Here is a 20,488-nt window from a genome sequence, read left to right as displayed (position 1 = left end):
ATCCCCCTCTTTACAATCAGACAGGAGAACCAACAAACGTGTTGCTAAATAAATATCTGGGTGTGTGGGTTAGTGCATGGTGCAGAAATGATGTCGTGTGTGTGTGTGTGTGTGTGTGTGTGTGTGTGTGTGTGTGTGTGTGTGTCTGTGTGTGTGGTGCTTCCGTTTTATTTATAGAGCCAGGTCTATTAATACCCGACTCAAAGATAATTTTAGAGAAACAAGCCAAGAACACACACACACACACACACACACACACACACACACACGCACACGCACGCACCCTACCTCTTGTATCTACACACACATACTGTACATGTACACCTCACACCTCCCCTTCCTCTCATTCAATATGTCTAAACCGTCACACAGAACAGTGCTACCTGTCTGCCAGGCAGTAGTTTTCTTCTCCATGTTCTCTAGATTCGTCATGTAAGAGCTGTTACGGCCCAACACTGTTTCCCAACGTAATCTCACGTTTGAATCTCAAGAATAATAATTGTATTCTTGTGATGTAGTGAAGTCACTAAGATAGGGTACTACTGTATAAACGCAGAAGGGAATAGGAAAAAATCTGGAAGGAATTCCGCTGACATGACTTCGCCTCACTCGTCACCCTTGGCTAGCACTTAAGCTAACAAAAATATTAAAGGTTATGAGACCACGTCACAGTAACTGTAACTATGCCTTGCGAGTTGTGTCGATCAGCTGTCAACCCCCCCGCCAACTTTGTGGACACAATTGATACCCATTCAAAATCCTATTTTCCTTAACCACTAACCTTTGCCCTAACCTTAACCTCAAAACCCTAACCCTAACTCCTAACCCTAAACTTAACCTTTAACCCCTAACCCTAATTCTAACAACAGCTCCCCGCACCTCTCTGATTCAGAGGGGTTTGATTAAATGCAGAAGACATATTTCGGTTATATGGATTCAGTTGTGCAACTGACTAGGTATCCCCCTTTCCCTAACCCTAACACTAATTCTAACTCTACCACTAATTCTAACCCTACCACTAATTCTAACCCTAACACTAATTCTAACCTTAACACTAATTCTAACCCAACCCTAACACTAATTCTAACCCTAACACTAATTATTTTATTTATTTATTTATTTCACCTTTATTTAACCAGGTAGGCAAGTTGAGAACAAGTTCTCATTTACAATTGCGACCTGGCCAAGATAAAGCAAAGCAGTTCGACAACATACAAAAACACAGAGTTACACATGGAGTAAAACAACATACAATCAATGATGCAGTAGAAAAAAAAAAATAAAAAAAAATAAGACTATATACAATGTGAGCAAATGATGTGAGATAAGGGAGGTAAAGGCAAAAAAATGCCATGGTGGAAAAGTAAATAAAGTATAGCAAGAAAAACACTGGAATGGTAGATTTGTAGTTTGAAGAAAGTTCAGAGATAAAATATAAATAATATGGTGCAAAGGAGTAAAATAAATAAAATAAATAAATACAGTAGGGGAAGAGGTAGTAGTTTGGGCTAAATTATAGATGGGCTATGTACAGGTGCAGTGATCTGTGAGCTGCTCTGACAGCTGGTGCTTAAAGCTAGTGAGGGAGATAAGTGTTTCCAGTTTCAGAGATTTTTGTAGTTCGTTCCAGTCATTGGCAGCAGAGAACTGGAAGGGGAGACGACCAAAGGAGGAGTTGGCTTTAGGGGTGACCAGAGAGATATACCTGCTGGAGCGCGTGCTACAGGTGGGTGCTGCTATGGTGACCAGTGAGCGGAGATAAGGGGGGACTTTACCTAGCAGGGTCTTGTAGATGACCTGGAGCCAATGTGTTTGGCGACGATTATGAAGCGAAGGCCAGCCAACGAGAGCGTACAGGTCGCAGTGGTGGGTAGTATATGGGGCTTTGGTGACAAAACGGATGGCAATGTGATAGACTGCATCCAGCTTGTTGAGTAGGGTATTGGAAGCTATTTTGTAAATGACATCGCCGAAGTCGAGGATTGGTAGGATGGTCAGTTTTACGAGGGTATGTTTGGCAGCATGAGTGAAGGATGCTTTGTTGCGAAATAGGAAGCCAATTCGAGATTTCACTTTGCATTGGAGATGATTGATGTGAGTCTGGAAGGAGAGTTTACAGTCTAACCAGACACCTAGGTATTTGTAGTTGTCCACAAATTCTAAGTTAGAACCGTCCAGAGAAGTGATGCTGGACAGGCGGGCAGGTGCAGGCAGCGATCGGTTGAAGAGCATGCTTTTAGTTTTACTTGTGTTTAGGAGCAGTTGGAGACCACGGAAGGAGAGTTGAATGGCATTGAAGCTCGTCTGGAGGGTTGTTAACACAGTGTCCAAAGAAGGGCCAGAAGTGTACAGAATGGTGTCGTCTGCGTAGAGGTGGATCAGAGATTCACCAGCAGCAAGAGCGACATCATTTATGTATACAGAGAAAAGAGTTGGCCCAAGAATTGAACCCTGTGGTACCCCCATAGAGACTGCCAGAGGTCCAGACAGTAGGCCCTCCGATTTGACACACTGAACTCTGTCAGAGAAGTAGTTGGTGAACCAGGCGACGCAATCGTTTGAGAAACCAAGGCTACTGAGTCTGCCGATGAGGATGTGGTGATTAACAGAGTCAAAAGCTTTGGCCAGGTCAATGAATACGGCAGCACAGTATTGTTTCTTATCGATGGCGGTTACGATGTCGTTTAGGACCTTGAGCGTGGCTGAGGTGCACCCATGACCAGCTCTGAAACCAGATTGCATAGCGGAGAGGGTGCGGTGGGATTCGAAATGGTCGGTAATCTGTTTGTTGACTTGGCTTTCGAAGACCTTAGAAAGGCAGGGTAGGATGGATATAGGTCTGTAGCAATTTGGGTCAAGAGTGTCACCTCCTTTGAAGAGGGGGATGACAGCAGCTGCTTTCCAATCTATGGGAATCTCAGACGACACGAAAGAGAGGTTGAACAGGCTAGTAATAGGGGTTGCAATAATTTCGGCAGATAATTTTAGAAAGAAAGGGTCCAGATTGTCAAGCCCAGCTGATTTGTAGGGGTCCAGATTTTGCAGCTCTTTCAGAACATCAGCTGAATGGATTTGGGAGAAGGAGAAATGGGGGAGGCTTGGGCGAGTAGCTGTGGGGGGTGCAGTGCTGTTGAATGCAGTATGGGTAGTTAGGTGGAAAGCATGGCCAGCCGTAGAAAAATGCTTATTGAAATTCTCAATTATAGTGGGCTTATCGGTGGTGACAGAGTTTCCTATCCTCAGTGCAGTGGGCAGTTGGGAGGAAGTGTTCTTATTCTCCATGGACTTTACAATGTCCCAGAACTTTTTAGAGTTGGAGTTGCACGAAGCGAATTTCTGTTTGAAAAAGCTAGCCTTGGCGTTTCTAACTGCCTGTGTGTATTGGTTTCTAACTTCCCTAAAAAGTTGCATATCGCGGGGGCAGTTCGATGCTAATGCAGAACGCCACAGGATATTTTTGTGTTGGTTAAGGGCAGTCAGGTCTGGGGAGAACCAAGGGCTATATCTGTTCCTGGTTCTAAATTTCTTGAAAGGGGCATGCTTATTTAAGATGGAGAGGAAGGCATTTAAAAAAAATAACCAGGCATCCTCTACTGACGGGATGAGGTCAATATCCTTCCAGGATACCAGGGCCAGGTCGAATAGAAAGGCTTGCTCGTTGAAATGTTTCAGGGAGCGTTTGACAGTGATGAGTGGAGGTCGTTTGACCGCTGACCCATTACGGGTGCAGGCAATGAGGCAGTGATCGCTGAGATCTTGGTTGAAAACAGCAGAGGTGTATTTAGAGGGCACGTTGGTTAGGATGATATCTATGAGGGTGCCAGTGTTTGCGGCTTTGGGGTTGTACCTGGTGGGTTCATTAATAATTTGTGTGAGATTGAGGGCATCAAGCTTGGATTGTAGGATGGCTGGGGTGTTAAGCATGTCCCAGTTTAGGTCACCTAGTAGCACGAGCTCTGAAGATAGATGGGGGCAATCAGTTCACATATGGTGTCCAGAGCACAACTAGGGGCCGAGGGGGGTCTATAGCAGGCGGCAACGGTGAGAGACTTGTTTTTGGAGAGGTGGATTTTTAAAAGTAGAAGTTCAAATTGTTTGGGTACAGACCTGGATAGCAGGACAGAACTCTGCAGGCTATCTCTGCAGTAGATTGCAACACCGCCCCCTTTGGTCGTTCTATCTTGTCTGAAAACGTTGTAGTTAGGGATGAAGATTTCAGAGTTTTTGGTGGACTTCCTAAGCCAAGATTCAGACACAGCTAGGACATCCGGGTTGGCAGAGTGTGCTAAAGCAGTGAATAAAACAAACTTAGGGAGGAGGCTTCTAATGTTAACATGCATGAAACCAAGGTTATTACGGTTACAGAAGTCATCAAAAGAGAGCGCCTGGGGAGTAGGAGTGGAGCCAGGCACTGCAGGGCCTGGATTCACCTCTACATCCCCAGAGGAGCAGAGAAGAATAAGTATGAGGGTACGGCTAAAAGCTATAAGAATTGGTCGTCTGTGACGTCCAGAATAGAGAGAAAAAGGAGCAGGTTTCTGGGGGCGATAAAATAGCTTCAAGGTATAATGTACAGACAAAGGTATGGTGGGATGTGAGTACAGAGGAGGTAAACCTAGGCATTTAGTGATTATGAGAGAGATATTGTCTCTAGAAACATCATTGAAACCAGAAGATGTCATAGCATGTGTGGGTGGAGGAACTGAGAGGTTGGATAAGGTATAATGAGCAGGGCTAGAGGCTCTACAGTGAAATAAGCCAATAAACACTAACCAGAACAGCAATGGAGAAGGCATATTGACATTAAGGAGAGGCATGCTTAGCCGAGTGATCAAAGGGTCCAGTGAGATTCAGACAGCTAGCCGGGCCATAGGTAGCAAGCTGGTGGAAGATGGGAGGGAGGTCTGTTTTTAGCCACCTCGTGCGTTTCCGTCTGTGGGTTAGTGGGGTTCCGTGTGGAAGGGGGGACCAGTCCAAGTTGGCAAAATAGTTAGTTATAGTGGCCCAAGAAAAGTGTCCGATAGACCTATTCAGATCGCAGCCGAAAAGACAGCTAACGATTAGCGGGCCGCAGATGGGCGATCAGGTTACGTCGCGACGGAGGGGCTAGTTGGATAACTCCCTCGGGCAGATAACGTCGGTGGTCCAGTCGTGAAGACCCGATGGGGCTCCGCATCGGCAGTAAAACGGGTCAGGATAGGTGAGTTGTAGCCCAGGAGACACTTCAGCTGGCTAGCTCATGAATAGCCCAGGAGTGGCTGACGGAACTCTTCAGCTGGCTAGCTGGCTAGCTCCGTAATAATGTGTGTTAATTCCGTGACCGACGTTGCCAATAGTCACTCAGGTAGCAGCTAGTTAGCTGCAAGATCCAGGTGTAAATGTCCAGAGCCTGCGGTAGAAATCGGGGGAAAGGAGAGAGAATAGGTCCGGTATGCTCTGGTCTGAATCGCGCTGTACAAAAACTGGCGATAGCTTTTCGAGCTAATGGATAGCTGAGGACAGCTAACCGTGGCTAGCTGAACTAACCTACTTCTAATCCTAACACTAATTCTAACCTTAACCCTACCACTAATTCTAACCCAACCCTAAATCCCTTTCAAATGGCCTTTTTCCTTGTGGGGACTGGCAAAAAGTCCCCAGTTGGTCAAATGTTGGTTTGTTTACTGTTGTTGTGGGGACTTCTGGTCCCCAACAAGTATTGTCAAACATGTCCACACACACGCTCCGGCTCTGTCTACAGGAATAGTGTGTGTGGCCACCCCTCCACTCTGCTCCGGTCGGAGGTTTTCTCAAATGAGTGGAGATAAATCGGTACGGTGAGCCGGAATGGCGCAGCAGTTATTTAAGGCTCTGTAGGTGCTTGGCCATATGCTGTATTCTTCCACTCGGGAGGGGCTGACGTCGGTGGTTGGACCAGTGTGGAGGACAAGAGAGAGGGAGAGAAAAGCAGGGGAGGGAGGATAGGGTAGGAAAAGGAAAGGAAAGGAGGAGGAGGTGGAAAGAGGGTGGGGGGGTTGGCAGTGGTGAGGAATTATTAACCTACATCACTCACACCTCCAGACTAGATATTAGGACTTAGAAAGACGACGCAAGGGAAACAAATCATGTATTACAGAAATGGATAATTATCCTATATATTTAGATTTCTCTATATTTTACAAATATTTTTGACCTCTTCATTTAGGTAAGATGGTCCGTCCGGTGGTGCTAAACTCCAGACACTTACAGTAGATATCCGTTTTTTTTCTTACACATCTATAGTGCATGTAGCCTACTCTATACGGTCCTGTAAACAACCAACTGTATCATGGAGAGTGGAGGGTGCCAGGCCCAGATTCTGGTCTGCTGTTGTGTACCTCTGTGTCTACAAAAAGGTGCTATCTAGAACCTAGAAATGTTATTCGGCTGTCCCCAAAAGAGAACACTGAAGAACCTTTTTGGTTTCAGGAAGAACCCTTTTGATTCCATGTAGAACCCTATTAGGTTTCATATGGAACCTTTTCCCCAGAGGATTCTACATGTTACCCAGAATAGTTCTACCTTGAACCAAAAAATAGTTATCCTATGGGGACAGCCGAAGAACCCATTTTTCGAAGAGTGTACTGTCGGGACGGAGGGGAGGGGAGGGCCTCGGTGGGCAGACCGACATGCAGGCAGGCCACTGCTCTCTCACGTTAGCCGCTCCAGAGGAATCCACAACCCAGCATGCTCTCTGTCTGCTCTCCATCTCTCTGACACGGCGGGCCGGCAGCAGACATTACCATAATTGGGTTTTCTACATGACGGGACAGAATAAATAATAATGTCATTTTATTTACAACCCCCCTCCCCTCTTGTCCCGGTCCGAGGAGCTATCACCCCCCCCCCTTCCTCCTCATCCCCTTCACATACACTCATCCCTCTCTCTCTCTGGCTGGCGCGAGTCGTCTCGTCGGGCTGCCACGGCGCGTAGGTCAAGCGATGGCTTTTTGATCAGCTCCTGTCCAAAGCCATCAGGGCTGAGAGGACTGTAATGGAGGAGCGGGGTGACAAACAGAATGTAGGGGAAGGAATAAGACTGCCAGTTTCCCATTAGAGCGTGGGCTAAATGGCCCCTGGCCCCCACCTCCCTCCCAGCTCCCCATTACCCCCACTAGCCCACTCCAACACCAGCCTAAATCACATGAGTGAAGGGGGCCAGGATTGGACATTAGTGGTGCAAATGACTGCGGTGATTGCACCCCTCTTCCCAAAATCACATCAGATAAACAGAGAAATGTGTGTAAGGAAACAGGAGGGGTGTCGGGGACGAGAAATGGGGTCGGACGCCGGAGTAACCGACTGGTCTCACCCCCCCCGTTCTCTCCCTCCCTCTCTCCCTCTCTCGTTTCATCGCCTTTCTGCCTTTCTTATCTGTTTTGTTTGGGTTTGACTACGGCCAAATGGCGAGGCATCGCCAGCCTGACAGAGAGAGAGATGAATTCATTTAACATCTAGCGGATTTCGGAAAGACAAGAAAAACACAAAATGGAAGGGCCAGACTGAGATGCCAAAGTTTGAGAAGAAATGATATGACGCTGAGCCTACTCTCTGCTAAAGCGCTGATACGCATGTGATTACATTTCATTTGTTATCATTCCCCAAATCAAATGAAACAGACTATTGTGTGTGTGTGTGTGTGTGTGTTACACCTCCAGCCCTAACATTATGTTGAGACAGTACAGAGTGAAAAGGAACACAGTCATCCCAGACCCATTAATCATAACACCGTCTAGACCCCTGTGTCTGTTGTCTGTCTGTCTGTCTGTCTGTCGGTCTACTCTCCAACAAGACTACACACATCTGAAACCCCCTAACGTGAGACGAAACTAGGGTTTACTTTGTTTGGTAACAGTTAAAGCTTCCCTGTTTCATGTCCACAGACGTGCAGTCGACATGTTACTGATAGTGTAATTTGTTGCACATAATATAGATGGACTGTCCATTAACCACTTTTTTTCTCAAAACAATGTAGATCTTCCGTGGTGTTGATAACGTTTAGTATGTGTGCGTGTGTGGTGCCCAGAAATGGCGTGGCGTTTAGTGTGTGTGTGTTGCGGTGACATGGCGTGGCTTGATCCCGGCCGTTTGTGACAGCACAGGACTCGGACACATCCTGGCCGCGCCACCACCTGTCCCTTTGACGGTGAGGCGTCCCGGAGCAGAAGTGACAGGCGCCTTTGCGCCCGTGCAGATGGCCCCGCTCACAGCCATCACCCGCTCGGCAAGCTAAACCACCGGGGACAGCACGCCAAACCCCTCCCCTCGCTCCCGTCTCCCCTCGTATGTGTGTCTAGGTCTAGGACACATTGAGGAGGCGGGATTCGGTCACCAGTCGGATTTTGAGTCGTTGTGTTCGATCGGGTTTCATGAATGGCTGAACTGATAAAGCTGTCCTATTTCTGTTTAGTAGGTTTTTTTTTGGGGGGGGGGGTTGTTGTCATCTGCTTATGATTTAATCACAGCGTCAAAAGATATAGATTTTATGTTTCACAATTCTCTACCTAGGCCTAATTTTTAGATGGGTTTCATCATAGGATCCCATATGAAGCCTTCCACTTTCCAACCTGTGATTTTACAGATGTTTTAAGCCGTTCTTTTGTCTGCAGGCTTTGATTTCCCTCTCTTTGTTGTTTCCATGACAACACGAGGGGATAAGCATTGATTGACAGTTATCGTCAAAGGGTTTCCTTCACGTCCTGTCGTTCACCATTCCCTGCCCCTCCCCTCCCTGCCTCGGCCTGTATTTTGCCATTCACTCACAGATATTTTTCTTCCGTTCCATTCCCCCTTTCATTCCGTAGATTTGCGGGGCTGCCAAAAATCAGTTTTTGGCACCGATGTTGTGGACATAGTTATTCACATGGGTTCACTGGAACTGATCAGAGGCTAGTGACGACTGAATAGCCATTTTACTGTATGATTTCATAGTCCTCTTTCTTTTCAAGCACAGATTGGCCGTTGGTGAGGGGAAGGCTGGCATAATAACGGGGAAACGTCTCACAGTTAGAGTTTGTACAGTATATAGCTAATGCTAATCTGCTGTGTTAGGGATTTTCAGAGTTTTAGGAACTGTCTCAGCTTCTGTCTGTCAGTGGGATTGAAACACAGCCAGGTTCTCCTGTGCTGCGCTCGTTTCCCTCCAAATCCTGTCAGGAATCAAGAGAATGAGTAAAATACAGTATGTGGCTCGTTTTGGAGAGAAGGGCATATCAGTCATAGACAGAAAATACAAACCTATAGACAACGGTAGGGCCTTGATGTTCGAAAGCTACCGTGTGAAAAAATACATGTATGAGAACATGCGAATGGCACACACCGATGCAGACACACACACACACACACACACACACACACACACACACACACACACACACACACACACACACACACACACACACACACACACACACACACACTTCCGTATGCAGCTGCTCGCCTTTTTTCCCTCCCGTCTCCTCTCAGGCAGCAGTAAATGGTGCCAGTGTACATATATCAGGTATTATGTCCACTTAGATTATGATATGACAGGTTAGCGTGCTGTTTGAAGCTGACAGCACATCTGTTTCATCAGGAGAGACTGATGCTGGCATCTAGGACACACATCTCACCATGGAGGAAGGAGATAAAGGGAGAACTGAGGGGGCCGTCTTTCCTGTCTCCCTCCCTTGCTCCGTCTCTCCCTCTCTCCACCTCTTTTTACTCTGTCCCCCTCCCCCCACCTCTCCCTGGCTTTATTGCTCACCAGCTTTCTCCTGCCTCTCCTACGTTCCACTTGCTCGCAGACACACTCACACTATTTCCCATATTCTTTCCCTTGCTCTCTCTCCCTTGCTCTCGCTCTTGTACCTGTTACATTATGCTACCTATCCTGTACGTTCTTTAGTTTCATCCCCTGTATTTTTGATGATAACGTGTTTACACACTGTATGTGTCAAGGAAGATCACACGGAACACAATGTATAGTATGACTCGTACCCACTTCCACCTCTCAATAAGCTGTCTAACGTAACAGAGACAGTCAAGGAGTGTCACTCCCCTATTTGACGTCGTAGAGATGACTTGACAGGTCCGTCTGGTATTTAATCTCATTTTATTTATTAACTCCGTGAGAGTGGCCTTTGGCACATGAGTGTGGGTGAAGGAGATGCTGCAACATCCCAGAATAATTGTTTTGTTTCCCTCCCTCCTGATCGGTTGCATAAGCTCACCATGTGAATGACTAAATAAAGTGAAGGTGTGTGTGTGTGTGTGTGTGTGTGTGTGCGTGAATGATTGGGTGTAGAGATAAGGCATGGGGGAGAAGGAAAGGAGGGGAGTCAAGCAGCTGGCTAACAAGGCCAAGCAGTTAGCGATATCCTAGGGAACTGGAGGCATGGGCAATGAAATAGGGAGTAAAGAAAGAAAATGTTAACACTTTGTCTTTTTTCTCTATGAAACTAGATTTCTTCCCCACTTGACACTCAAAGACATACGCGCGCACACACACACACACACACACACACACAGATAAAAGCCGATATTTCCCGCCACAGATTATTCATCACTATGTTTTGTCAGTGGTCCTGTTAGTGCATTGTGAATCTTTTATTTCACTTTGCTGACCTCCTTTTTCCCTCTTCTCTATCGCTCTCTCTTCCAGCTTACTCACCAGAGGACGAGTTTAAGGCAGGAGCAGCCGATGAGGAACACCTGCAGGATGACGGGCTGTCACTGAACGGGGAGGACACTGCGTACCTTTGCAACGAGGAAGAGGATGGAGGCCAGCCGCCCAGCTACCGGGCCTCTCCACTCAGCAACGGCACCAACCCAGACGCTGGCTACGGCTCCCCGCTCAGCGATGCCAGCGACCGGCTCACAGACTTCAAGAGCACCTCCTCCAGGGATGGCCATGAGAGGGAGGAAGCCCCCATCCCCTCTGGACCGAACAATGGCCTCTCCCTGAGGGACAGCCTGGCTCAGATGAAAGCTGTCTATGCAAACCTGATCTCAGATGCCTCCTGGTCCAGCATTGCCATGGACATCATGAAAGCCACGCCTGCTACTGCTGGCGCCATCCCCATCCCCACCGCCACCAGCCCCCCCACTACCACCACACACAACAACAACCACAGTGAGAACAGCAATGCTAGCAGCCAACACCACAATGGGAGAAGAAGTACTGCCACCACCAACCACCACACAAGCAGTGGCAGTGGCAGTGGCAGCTCTAACGGCACCGCAGCTACCTCCATCTGTAGCAACAGTGGCACCAGCAGTGGCGGTGGTGGTGCTAGTAACGGTGGGGCTGTAGCCTATGACTGGCACCAGGCAGCCTTGGCTAAGACCTTCCAGCATACCCCTTACCAACTGCTGCCTGAGCCCAGCCTGTTCAGCACGGTGCAGCTCTACCGCCAGAACAACAAGCTCTACGGCTCAGTCTTCACCGGCGCCAGCAAGTTCCGCTGCAAAGACTGCAGCGGCGCCTACGACACGCTGGTAGGGCTCACGGTCCACATGAACGAGTCGGGCCACTACCGTGACGACAACAAGGACAAGGAGGAAGAGCGGGGCAAGCGCTGGTCCAAGCCCCGCAAGCGCTCCCTGATGGAGATGGAGGGCAAAGAGGATGCTCAGAAGGTGCTCAAGTGCATGTACTGCGGCCACTCCTTCGAGTCTCTGCAGGACCTGAGCGTCCACATGATCAAGACCAAGCATTACCAGAAAGTGCCCCTCAAAGAACCGATGCCAGCCCTGGCCACTAAACTGATGCCCTCTGCCAAAAAAAGAGCCCTCCAGGACGCCCTGGTATCCCCATGCTCCCCAGACTCTGTCCACGGTAACGGTGGCCACATGCCCCAAGGGGACATTGGGAAAGACCCCAAGTCCACAACAAACCCCTATGTCACACCCAACAACCGCTACGGCTATCAGAATGGTGCCAGCTACACTTGGCAGTTTGAGGCTCGCAAGGCCCAGATCCTGAAGTGTATGGAGTGCGGGAGCTCCCACGATACACTGCAGCAGCTGACTGCCCACATGATGGTCACGGGCCACTTCCTCAAGGTCACCAACTCCGCCTCAAAAAAGGGCAAGCAGCTAGTGTTTGACCCAGTGGTGGAGGAGAAGATCCAATCCATCCCTCTGCCACCCACCACCACCAGGCTTCCTGTCCCCAGCGTCAAATCTCAGCCTGTCTCCCCTGCACTTTCCTGCGGCTCTGACGAAAAGAGAGAACCGGAAGACGAGAGGATGGAGGCAAATGAACCCGGGGAGAAAAAGATCAAAGAGGAGAAGGAAGAGCCAGGTGAGAAGACTGAGGTGAACGCTGGGTCGTATAAGTATCTGACAGAGGAGGACCTGGAGGAGGCTCCTAAAGGAGGTTTGGACATCCTCAAGTCCCTGGAGAACACTGTGTCCAGTGCCATCAGCAAGGCCCAGACGGGCACGCCCCAGTGGGGTGGTGGCTACCCCAGCATCCACGCTGCTTACCAGCTCCAGGGCCACATGAAGCATGCAGCACTGCACTCCTCGGTCCAGAGTGTGCAGATCCAGCCGGTGTTCAACAGCGGGATCCGCGGCCTGGTGACCCAGGACTCAGGCTCAGTGAGCCACTCCCCCAGGAGCCCAGCATCTCCGCCCTCTCTCAGGAGCAATGTTACTGCCATGGAAGAGCTGGTGGAGAAGGTCACAAGGAAAGCTGTTGCTGCTGCTGTGAAGAAAGAGAAAGAGGAGAAGATGGTCAGCTTGGACCGCCACAGGCATCCATCCTCTATCAAGTCGCCGTCTCCTGTACTGAAAGAGCAGAGGGACCACCAATCAGCGCCCAATGACCTCACTGTCGGGAAGCCCCTTGTGAGGAACAGCAGCCCTGGAAATTTAGAGTCGGAGCTGGTCTGCAAAAAGGAGCCCAAAGAGAGCCTGGTAGACAACCACCACAGCCATTCAAAGAACGGCCCAGAGACTCGCCAGTCACCCATCACCAACGGCACCAACAGCTTGGGCATCATCACCGATCACTCACCAGAGAGGCCTTTCATCAATCCCCTCAGCGCACTTCAGTCAATCATGAACAACCATCTGGGCAAGGCCTCCAAGCCCATCAGTCCCGCGGGCGACCCGCTGGCCATGCTCTACAAGATCAGCAACAGCGTGATGGAGAAACCGGCCTTCAACCAGACTCAAGCCAAGCAAGCCGAGCCTATCAACCACTACTACCAGTACGAGAACAACGACCAGCCTATGGACCTGAGGAAGTCCAAAAACAGCAACAACAACAGCACTGTCATCAACAGCAACAGCAGCATAAATGGTAACAAACCCATAATGTCAAGCCTGTCTCTGTCTGACATTTCTGCTCCTCTGAGAGAGAATGCTTTGATGGACATCTCAGACATGGTGAAGAACCTTACAGGCAGGCTGACACCCAAGTCCTCCGCCCCGTCATCCATCTCAGAGAAGTCGGACGCAGACGGCAGTGCGTTCGAGGATGCTCTGGAGGACCTCTCCCCGGTCCAGAAGAGGAAAGGGCGGCAGTCCAACTGGAACCCCCAGCACCTCCTCATCCTCCAAGCTCAATTCTGCTCTAGCCTGCGGGAGACCCCGGAGGGCCGCTACGCCATGACGGACCTCGGCCCCCAAGAGCGGGTTCACATCTGCAAGTTCACAGGCCTCTCCATGACCACCATCTCTCACTGGCTGGCCAACGTCAAGTACCAGCTCCGGCGGACTGGCGGGACCAAGTTCCTGAAGAACATGGACTCCTGCCAGCCTGTGTTCCTCTGCGGTGACTGTGCCTCGCAGTTCAGGACTGCGTCCGCCTACATCGGCCACCTGGAGTCTCACCTGGGCTTCAGCTTGAAGGACCTGTCCAAGCTGTCCAATGAGCACCTACGGGAGCAGCAGGCTGCCTCCAAGGTGATCACAGACAAAATGACTTTCGGTAGCACCCTGGCATCCCTGACCGCACCAGACGACGACACTGGCTCAGTTTACCAGTGCAGGCTTTGCAATCGGACATTCGTCAGCAAGCACGCGGTCAAACTGCACCTCAGCAAGACCCATGGCAAGTCACCAGAAGATCACCTGGTGTTCGTCACTGCTCTTGAGAAACTGGAGAAGTAGTTAAGAGGTCTGGAGCTGAGGGAAGAGACAGATAAACAGACAGAAAGACGGCTGTGTAACTGACCAGAATTTTATTGCACTAAGATAACATTGTTCACAGTTACTGCACTGGGCCGAACTGAGCCGCCAGAAATCAGTCTTATATTTTGTTGTGATACTGCCTGACTGGACCATGTCTTATTTGATTTGTTTTGCCAAGCTTTTTTTTAACACTTATTTTGTAATGTATTTATATGCTATTTGTCTGATCTGTGCATGTATTTTAGTGAACCAAGGTTAAACACAAGTTTTTTTAAAATCTTTTCATGACAAAAAAAACGACTACTGTTTCAATGGTGACTAAAGTGGTGACCAGAAAATGAATTAGGGGGAAAAGAAAACTGTACAATACTTGATATGAAGAAGGTGAAAATTCATTGTTCACACCAAAAGAATGGAAGAACCCCTTGAAAGACTGAAGTAGCACCTTATAGACATTTAACATTTTATTTGTAAAGAGAACATGTTTTAAGATATTCTGCATTTGTCAAAATCTGTTTTAATTTGAAAGATAAATTATTTTCTTCTCTCGGTTCTTGTCACACTACAACATCTTTGATAAAGAATGGCCTGCTCAGAAATCTGTCAGTGTATTACAAAAATAAACAGATAATGTAAACATTCAGAGTAATTGAAATGCTGCTTCCGGTTACATATCAATCAGTGAAAATGAATGGCCGTACAGTATGCAAGTTTGCTCAAAAAACTTCTTTTTTTTAATGTGAAGTATCACTTATAGTAATTTTCCAATTGTATGGTTTGTTACAAGCTCCTTTTTTAAAATGTTGCCGCTTTGAATTCAACCATAAAAAGAACAGTCCTTGACATGTAAATGACTCGCAGTGAAATGTCATACTCCATAAGACATATCTTGCCATTTGCAATAGCTCAACATTCTTTGTACTTAAAGGTGTGTGCATTCTTTAACTTTTATATCATCATTTTATATTAAAAAAAAAAAAAAAAAAATGTGTATAAAGATATATACTGTAGATCCACAAAAATGTCATTTTTTAAGAAATAAGAATTTAGCTTCTTTGGCTTGGTTTACAGAAATGATTTTAATTATACTTGCATCCAATTTGATGCATGATATGGTGTGAAAAATAATTAAGCGATGCACAATGACTATACATTTCAATGTTTTATCAATGATATTGTAAAAAAAAAAAATATTTCTAGCACCGATTAGTTTGTTTCATTTAGTTTTTTTCTCAATTGTAAAATAAATCTCAACGCAGTTCTTGTTAACAGTCATGGATTTGTGATTGTGTGTTTGTTTTGCATGGAAGTACATAGACACAGTGAAAAGACTGGGGCTAACTTCGATAATTCTCTGTGGTTACTACTTTCTGGTGAAGAAAAATAAATAACACACTTATAGGTGCTCAGATGAAATACTGTAACTAAATACTCACCTTGCACAACATTCTGTGTTTACAAGGTTATATAAGGTGCAACATTATATTTTAACATATTACATAAAATGATATATTACGTGTAAGGTACCACAAAAGAACATTAGCTTTCCTTCTTCATTGATACACATAAAGATGTAAAAAAAACACAAAAAAACGATAAAAGTCTATAAAAAACCTAGTGTCATACCACGGACTGATGACTGCGAATCATCATATAATGATGATGATGAGGGTGATGATAAGCCGTAAGGGTGTTTATTGTGCTGTGAGCCCCATGCTAGGCTTGTGACTGGCCTTTGGAGTGTCTGCACTGAAAGAATCAGTGTTGTCTTCATGATGGGAATGAATGTGCTTGTGCCTGTCTTCCTGGAAACGAGTCAGATGGGTGTCTGTTCCATTTGATCCAGACTGCTGACTGTCGACACTGACCAACTCAATAAATAACACATTAATATGTCACGCAATGAGTATTTTTGGACTGAAACGATACTATTATATGAGTTTCTCTTGATAATGTCACACAGCCAACTTTTACAAGAGTTAATACAATAGATCAGGGACAGAAAGATGAATCGTAGATTAACCCACTGGGCACACACTGGTTGAACCAAAGTTGTCTCCATGTAATTTCAATGAAATGTGCCCAGTGGGAGGTGACCTTTGTGTGACCTTTGTTTGACCAGTAGTTTAACAGTCTCACATAAGATAGGTTCCTCTAGCAGCTGTAGAGAAATGGCACCATCAACAATTTGATCTCTCATCTCTCCCTCAGGTCTCAGATTTCAGACTGGTTACTAACTAGACTTTGTATCAGCAGAGGAGCACAACAGTGTGATGTCTTACATTCCTCATTCTCAAAACGTGTTGTATTGTCAGAGTGTGCTGTGTCTATCACTGTCACACACACACACACACACACACACACACACACACACAAACACATTAGTAAGTAGAGTCTTTGTGAAAATTACACACATTTTCTATCCAGCTGCACCTTAGTATGTGCTACATGGATTCGGTGACAAAGAAAACACAGAGAGTGAAGATTAACCGGAATGAGGATGCAGTTTTCCTGGAAGGGGTGTTGGGTCATAAAACAAACAGAGCAGATAAACAAGGAACACTTTGAGGAGATACTGTTCAATGCACACAAGAAATAAAAAAGGGAAAAACCTTGTAGGTTTTGTCGGTTTAATACCCTACAGCTAAACCTGTCATTTTGCTCTGCCGTCAGATCGCTGTCTGTTGAGCAGATAGAGACTCTCCCTGCTTTGTTAGAGATCAGCACACTGTTTCCTCTACGTATTCTATGTAAATTACATGCGATAATCGCAGTTCAGGACACAATGCTGGTTCCCGCGGTGCAAACGGAAACCAAGGGTAGATAAACACAGTCTGGGCAGATTTGCATAGCTTTTGTGTTTTGGGCGAGCAGAAACGTGCGCCCTGAGGATTCGTAGGGATTTCCTCTAGGTTTTGTATTAGTAAATGCCGACTTCCTCCCAGGGATCGGACCATTATGTACAGGAGCAGCAGACAGAGGTGGGTGTAGAGAAGGGGCACAGACAGAATAACTAAATATTACCTGGGCTTGTAACAGTATATGGAGGGGAACATATCAACTTCTCTGCCGCTCCTACTGTAATAAAATATGAAAGAAGAACAATCGCTACAAATAATAACCTACTGTAGCCTACAGTATAGGGAAATGTTCCCTAAATGTGAAGGTGTATGTAACATTAGTCACTCCTAACTTCTATCAGATCTCAATAGTTCAAATGCTTGAGGAAGTGTGTGTGTTGCCATGTTTTCATATCCTGTATGACTTTGCATCTGATCCCTCACAGGAGCATTAAATCCCCTTCAAGGTGTATTATAAAACTAAGCTCTGCCTCTGGGTTTGTATTCTGCACATTGCATACACACACACACACACACACACACACACACACACACACACACACACACTCACACATACACACACCTCTATGCCTACAGTTGTAGGATAAGAAAACAAGTGCCTTTTTGGTCCATGTGTCTATGGACTGTCTTACCTGTGAATATGTCGTGGTTACCGGCAGGCAGTTAGATCAGAGTCACTCCCCCTTAAACAAAGACAAGCGGCAGCAGAGGATCCCACCACCGGTCGCTTAAAGCCTTGAACTCTGTGTGCTCCAACGTACGTTTTAATACCCCCCCCCAAAATACCACAAATCCAGCAAAACAATGCCTGACAGTATCAGCACAACAAAACCAACACAGACAAAAGGCAACTTTGTATCACATCTGAAACGAACACGGGACAATCTGTTTGTCTCCTGATATGAGCAGCTATTGTCAACGTTGTATTTGGAAGTTATCCACGTGTGTTTGCGTAATGTGAAAGATGGCTAAACAATGCGCTTTCCTTTTCTCATTCCATTGTCAAATTTTATGTTGATCTGACATTTGTCACACCTGCTTCAATTTGAATAGATTGCACCACAGAAATAGTTTGCTCAAGATTATGATATTAAATTTCACTCTGCAATTTCACTTTTAAGTTTCCATGTAGAGCCCATGTTTTCTGTGCTGCTGATCAGTCTTCTGTATCATTGATTCACCCTGAACACTCTCCCTGGTGTTTCATGGTGTTGTAACTCAATGGAGTCCGTCATGTTGCAGTCACACTGCTTCCTTCAGCTAGATGTAATTGATATCTGCAGGTTGCCACTGAGGCGCCCTTGTAAAATGCCATATTAGTGTCAGAAATAGTGCAGTTGTTTTAGATGGCCGGCCAGGGGCCTTTTATCAAAGCAAGGTTATGTTGGCGTCGGAGGGAGATGTGACAAAGTTGTCTTTGCAGGATGATGGTGGCTGACAAATGCAGCTATAACGGATGTTGGAGATAATCTTTGTCTGCCATGTCATTAGTTATGATCTCTTAGCCTGCCTGGATGAGGACTGCAGGTGTATATCGCCAAGCCCCTTCATCCATCACATTGCCCAGACAAAATGCTGAAGATGAAATGTTTCTCCATCTTGGGGATGAGGGATGTGGTTTTATTAAACATCCTCCCCTCCTCTAAAATCTCTCCATACTGCCCGACTGCAGGTTACTTTCTCCTAAGAAGGGAAGTGGTTGTGTTGTTGTTTCTTCTCAATGGCGTACAAGCAATTTTGGGATTTATGTTGAAACGCACAGTGTATCTATAGCAGAACACTAAATGATCAAATGCTCAAATACATTTGTTCATTTTCTTGCCTTAGACCACCTTTTGCAACACTTGAAATAAAAATGTCATCAGCGAATACTTAATTAATTGTCACGTGTTTGTTTCATAAAATATTTACATATTGTTTTCATCAGAAGAGAAATGGGTTCAATTGTGTTAACTTTTTCTGGCAATCAGTAAATACTAACTACACAAAATTCTAAATCGCCCCATCAGTGGTCGGTACCATTTACTAAGATGAGGGAAGGGGATTATTTTTGAATGAGCATGGCCTTATTCCTAATACAGCATATTGGACGACTGTTTTTCATATTCCATTCACATATTCCAATGTAACATCGATAGGTTTAGGCTACTACATGACACTCAAATTTCCCCTGTACCCATCATGAGGTTCCTACAACGTGAATGAAAGTTTACAAAGTAGATGCAAAGGTCGAGAGAAATTTAAGTAATCAAGGTGACAGACATTGACGTGTGCAGTACCGCCTTGCACACTCTTGTCTGCATCTAGCTAGCTGATCTACGGTGTAATCACTAGCCCAACAGTTGCAAACGAGAGTTTCTATTGAACAAATTCAGGTACACTATAAGGTACCAGTCAAACGTTTGGACACACCTACTCATTCAAGGGTTTTTCTTTATTTTTACTATTTTATACATTGTAGAATAATAGTGAAGACATCAAAACTATGAAATAACACATATGGAATCAAGTAGTAACCATAAAAGTGTTTAACAAATCTAAATATATTTTAGAATTTAGATTCTTCAAAGTAGCCACCCTTTGCCTTGATGACAGCTTTGCACACTCTTGGCATTCTCTCAACCATCGTTACCTGGAATGCTTTTCCAAAAGTCTTGAAGTAGTTCCCACATATGGTGAGCACTTGTTGGCTGCTTTTCCTTCACTCTGCGGTCCAACTCATCCCAAACCATCTCAATTGGGTTGAGGTCGGGTGATTGTGGAGGCCAGGTCATTTGATGCAGCACTCCATCACTCTTCTTTTTGATCAAATAGCTTTTACACAGCCTGGAGGGGTGTTTTGTCATTGTCCTGATGAAAAACAAATGATAGTCCCACTAAGCGCAAACCAGATGGGATAGCGTATCACTGCAGAATGCTGTGGTAGCCATGCTGGTTAAGTGAACCTTGAATTCTAAATAAATCACAGAGTGTTGCCAACAAAGCACCCCCACTCTATCACACCTCCTCCTCCATGCTTCATGGTGGGAACCACAAATGCAGAGATCATCCGTTCATCTACTCTGCGTCTCACAAAGATACGGCAGTTGGAACCAAAAATCTCAAATTTGGACTCATCAGACCAAAGCACTGATTTCCACTGGTCTAACGTCCATTGCTTGTGTATCTTGGCCAAAGCAAGTCTCTTCTTCTTATTGGTGTCCTTTAGTAGTGGTTTCTTTGCAGCAATTTGACCATGAATGTCTGATTCATGCTGTCTCCTCTGAACAGTTGATGTTGAGATGTGTCTGTTACTTGAACTCTGTGAAGCATTTATTTGGGCTGCAATTTCTGGTAAATCTGATGAACTTATCCTCTGCAGCAGAGGTAACGCTGGGTCTTCCTTTCCTGTGGTGGTCCTCATGAGAGCCAGTTTCATCATCGTGCTTGATGGTTTTTGCGACTGCGCTTGAAGAAACTTTCAAAGTTATTGAAATTTTCAAAAT

At 46.1% G+C, this 20,488-nt stretch overlaps 1 protein-coding gene across 6 annotated transcripts in view; it reads left to right on the top strand.

Moving 5' to 3' along the window:
• LOC106605074 (teashirt homolog 1) overlaps positions 1-20,488 on the top strand; it is a 67,986-nt gene that overhangs the window by 25,536 nt on the left and 21,962 nt on the right. For 5 of the 6 annotated variants that reach the window (XM_014200352.2, XM_014200351.2, XM_014200350.2 and 2 more), the window contains one exon: positions 10,661-15,417. The exons of the other annotated variant lie outside the window; for it this stretch is intronic. In XM_014200352.2, coding sequence (XP_014055827.2) covers positions 10,661-14,121 — 3,461 coding nt within the window. In that variant the 3' untranslated portion in view covers positions 14,122-15,417. Of the gene's footprint in view, positions 1-10,660; positions 15,418-20,488 lie in introns of those variants that run through there. 6 annotated transcript variants of the gene reach the window in all.

The sequence above is a fragment of the Salmo salar genome, chromosome ssa05, assembly GCF_905237065.1.
Source record: "Salmo salar chromosome ssa05, Ssal_v3.1, whole genome shotgun sequence".
NCBI lineage: Eukaryota > Metazoa > Chordata > Actinopteri > Salmoniformes > Salmonidae > Salmo > Salmo salar.
Note: the sequence above shows the minus strand (reverse complement) of the source record. Positions and strands in the feature narration are given on the sequence as shown.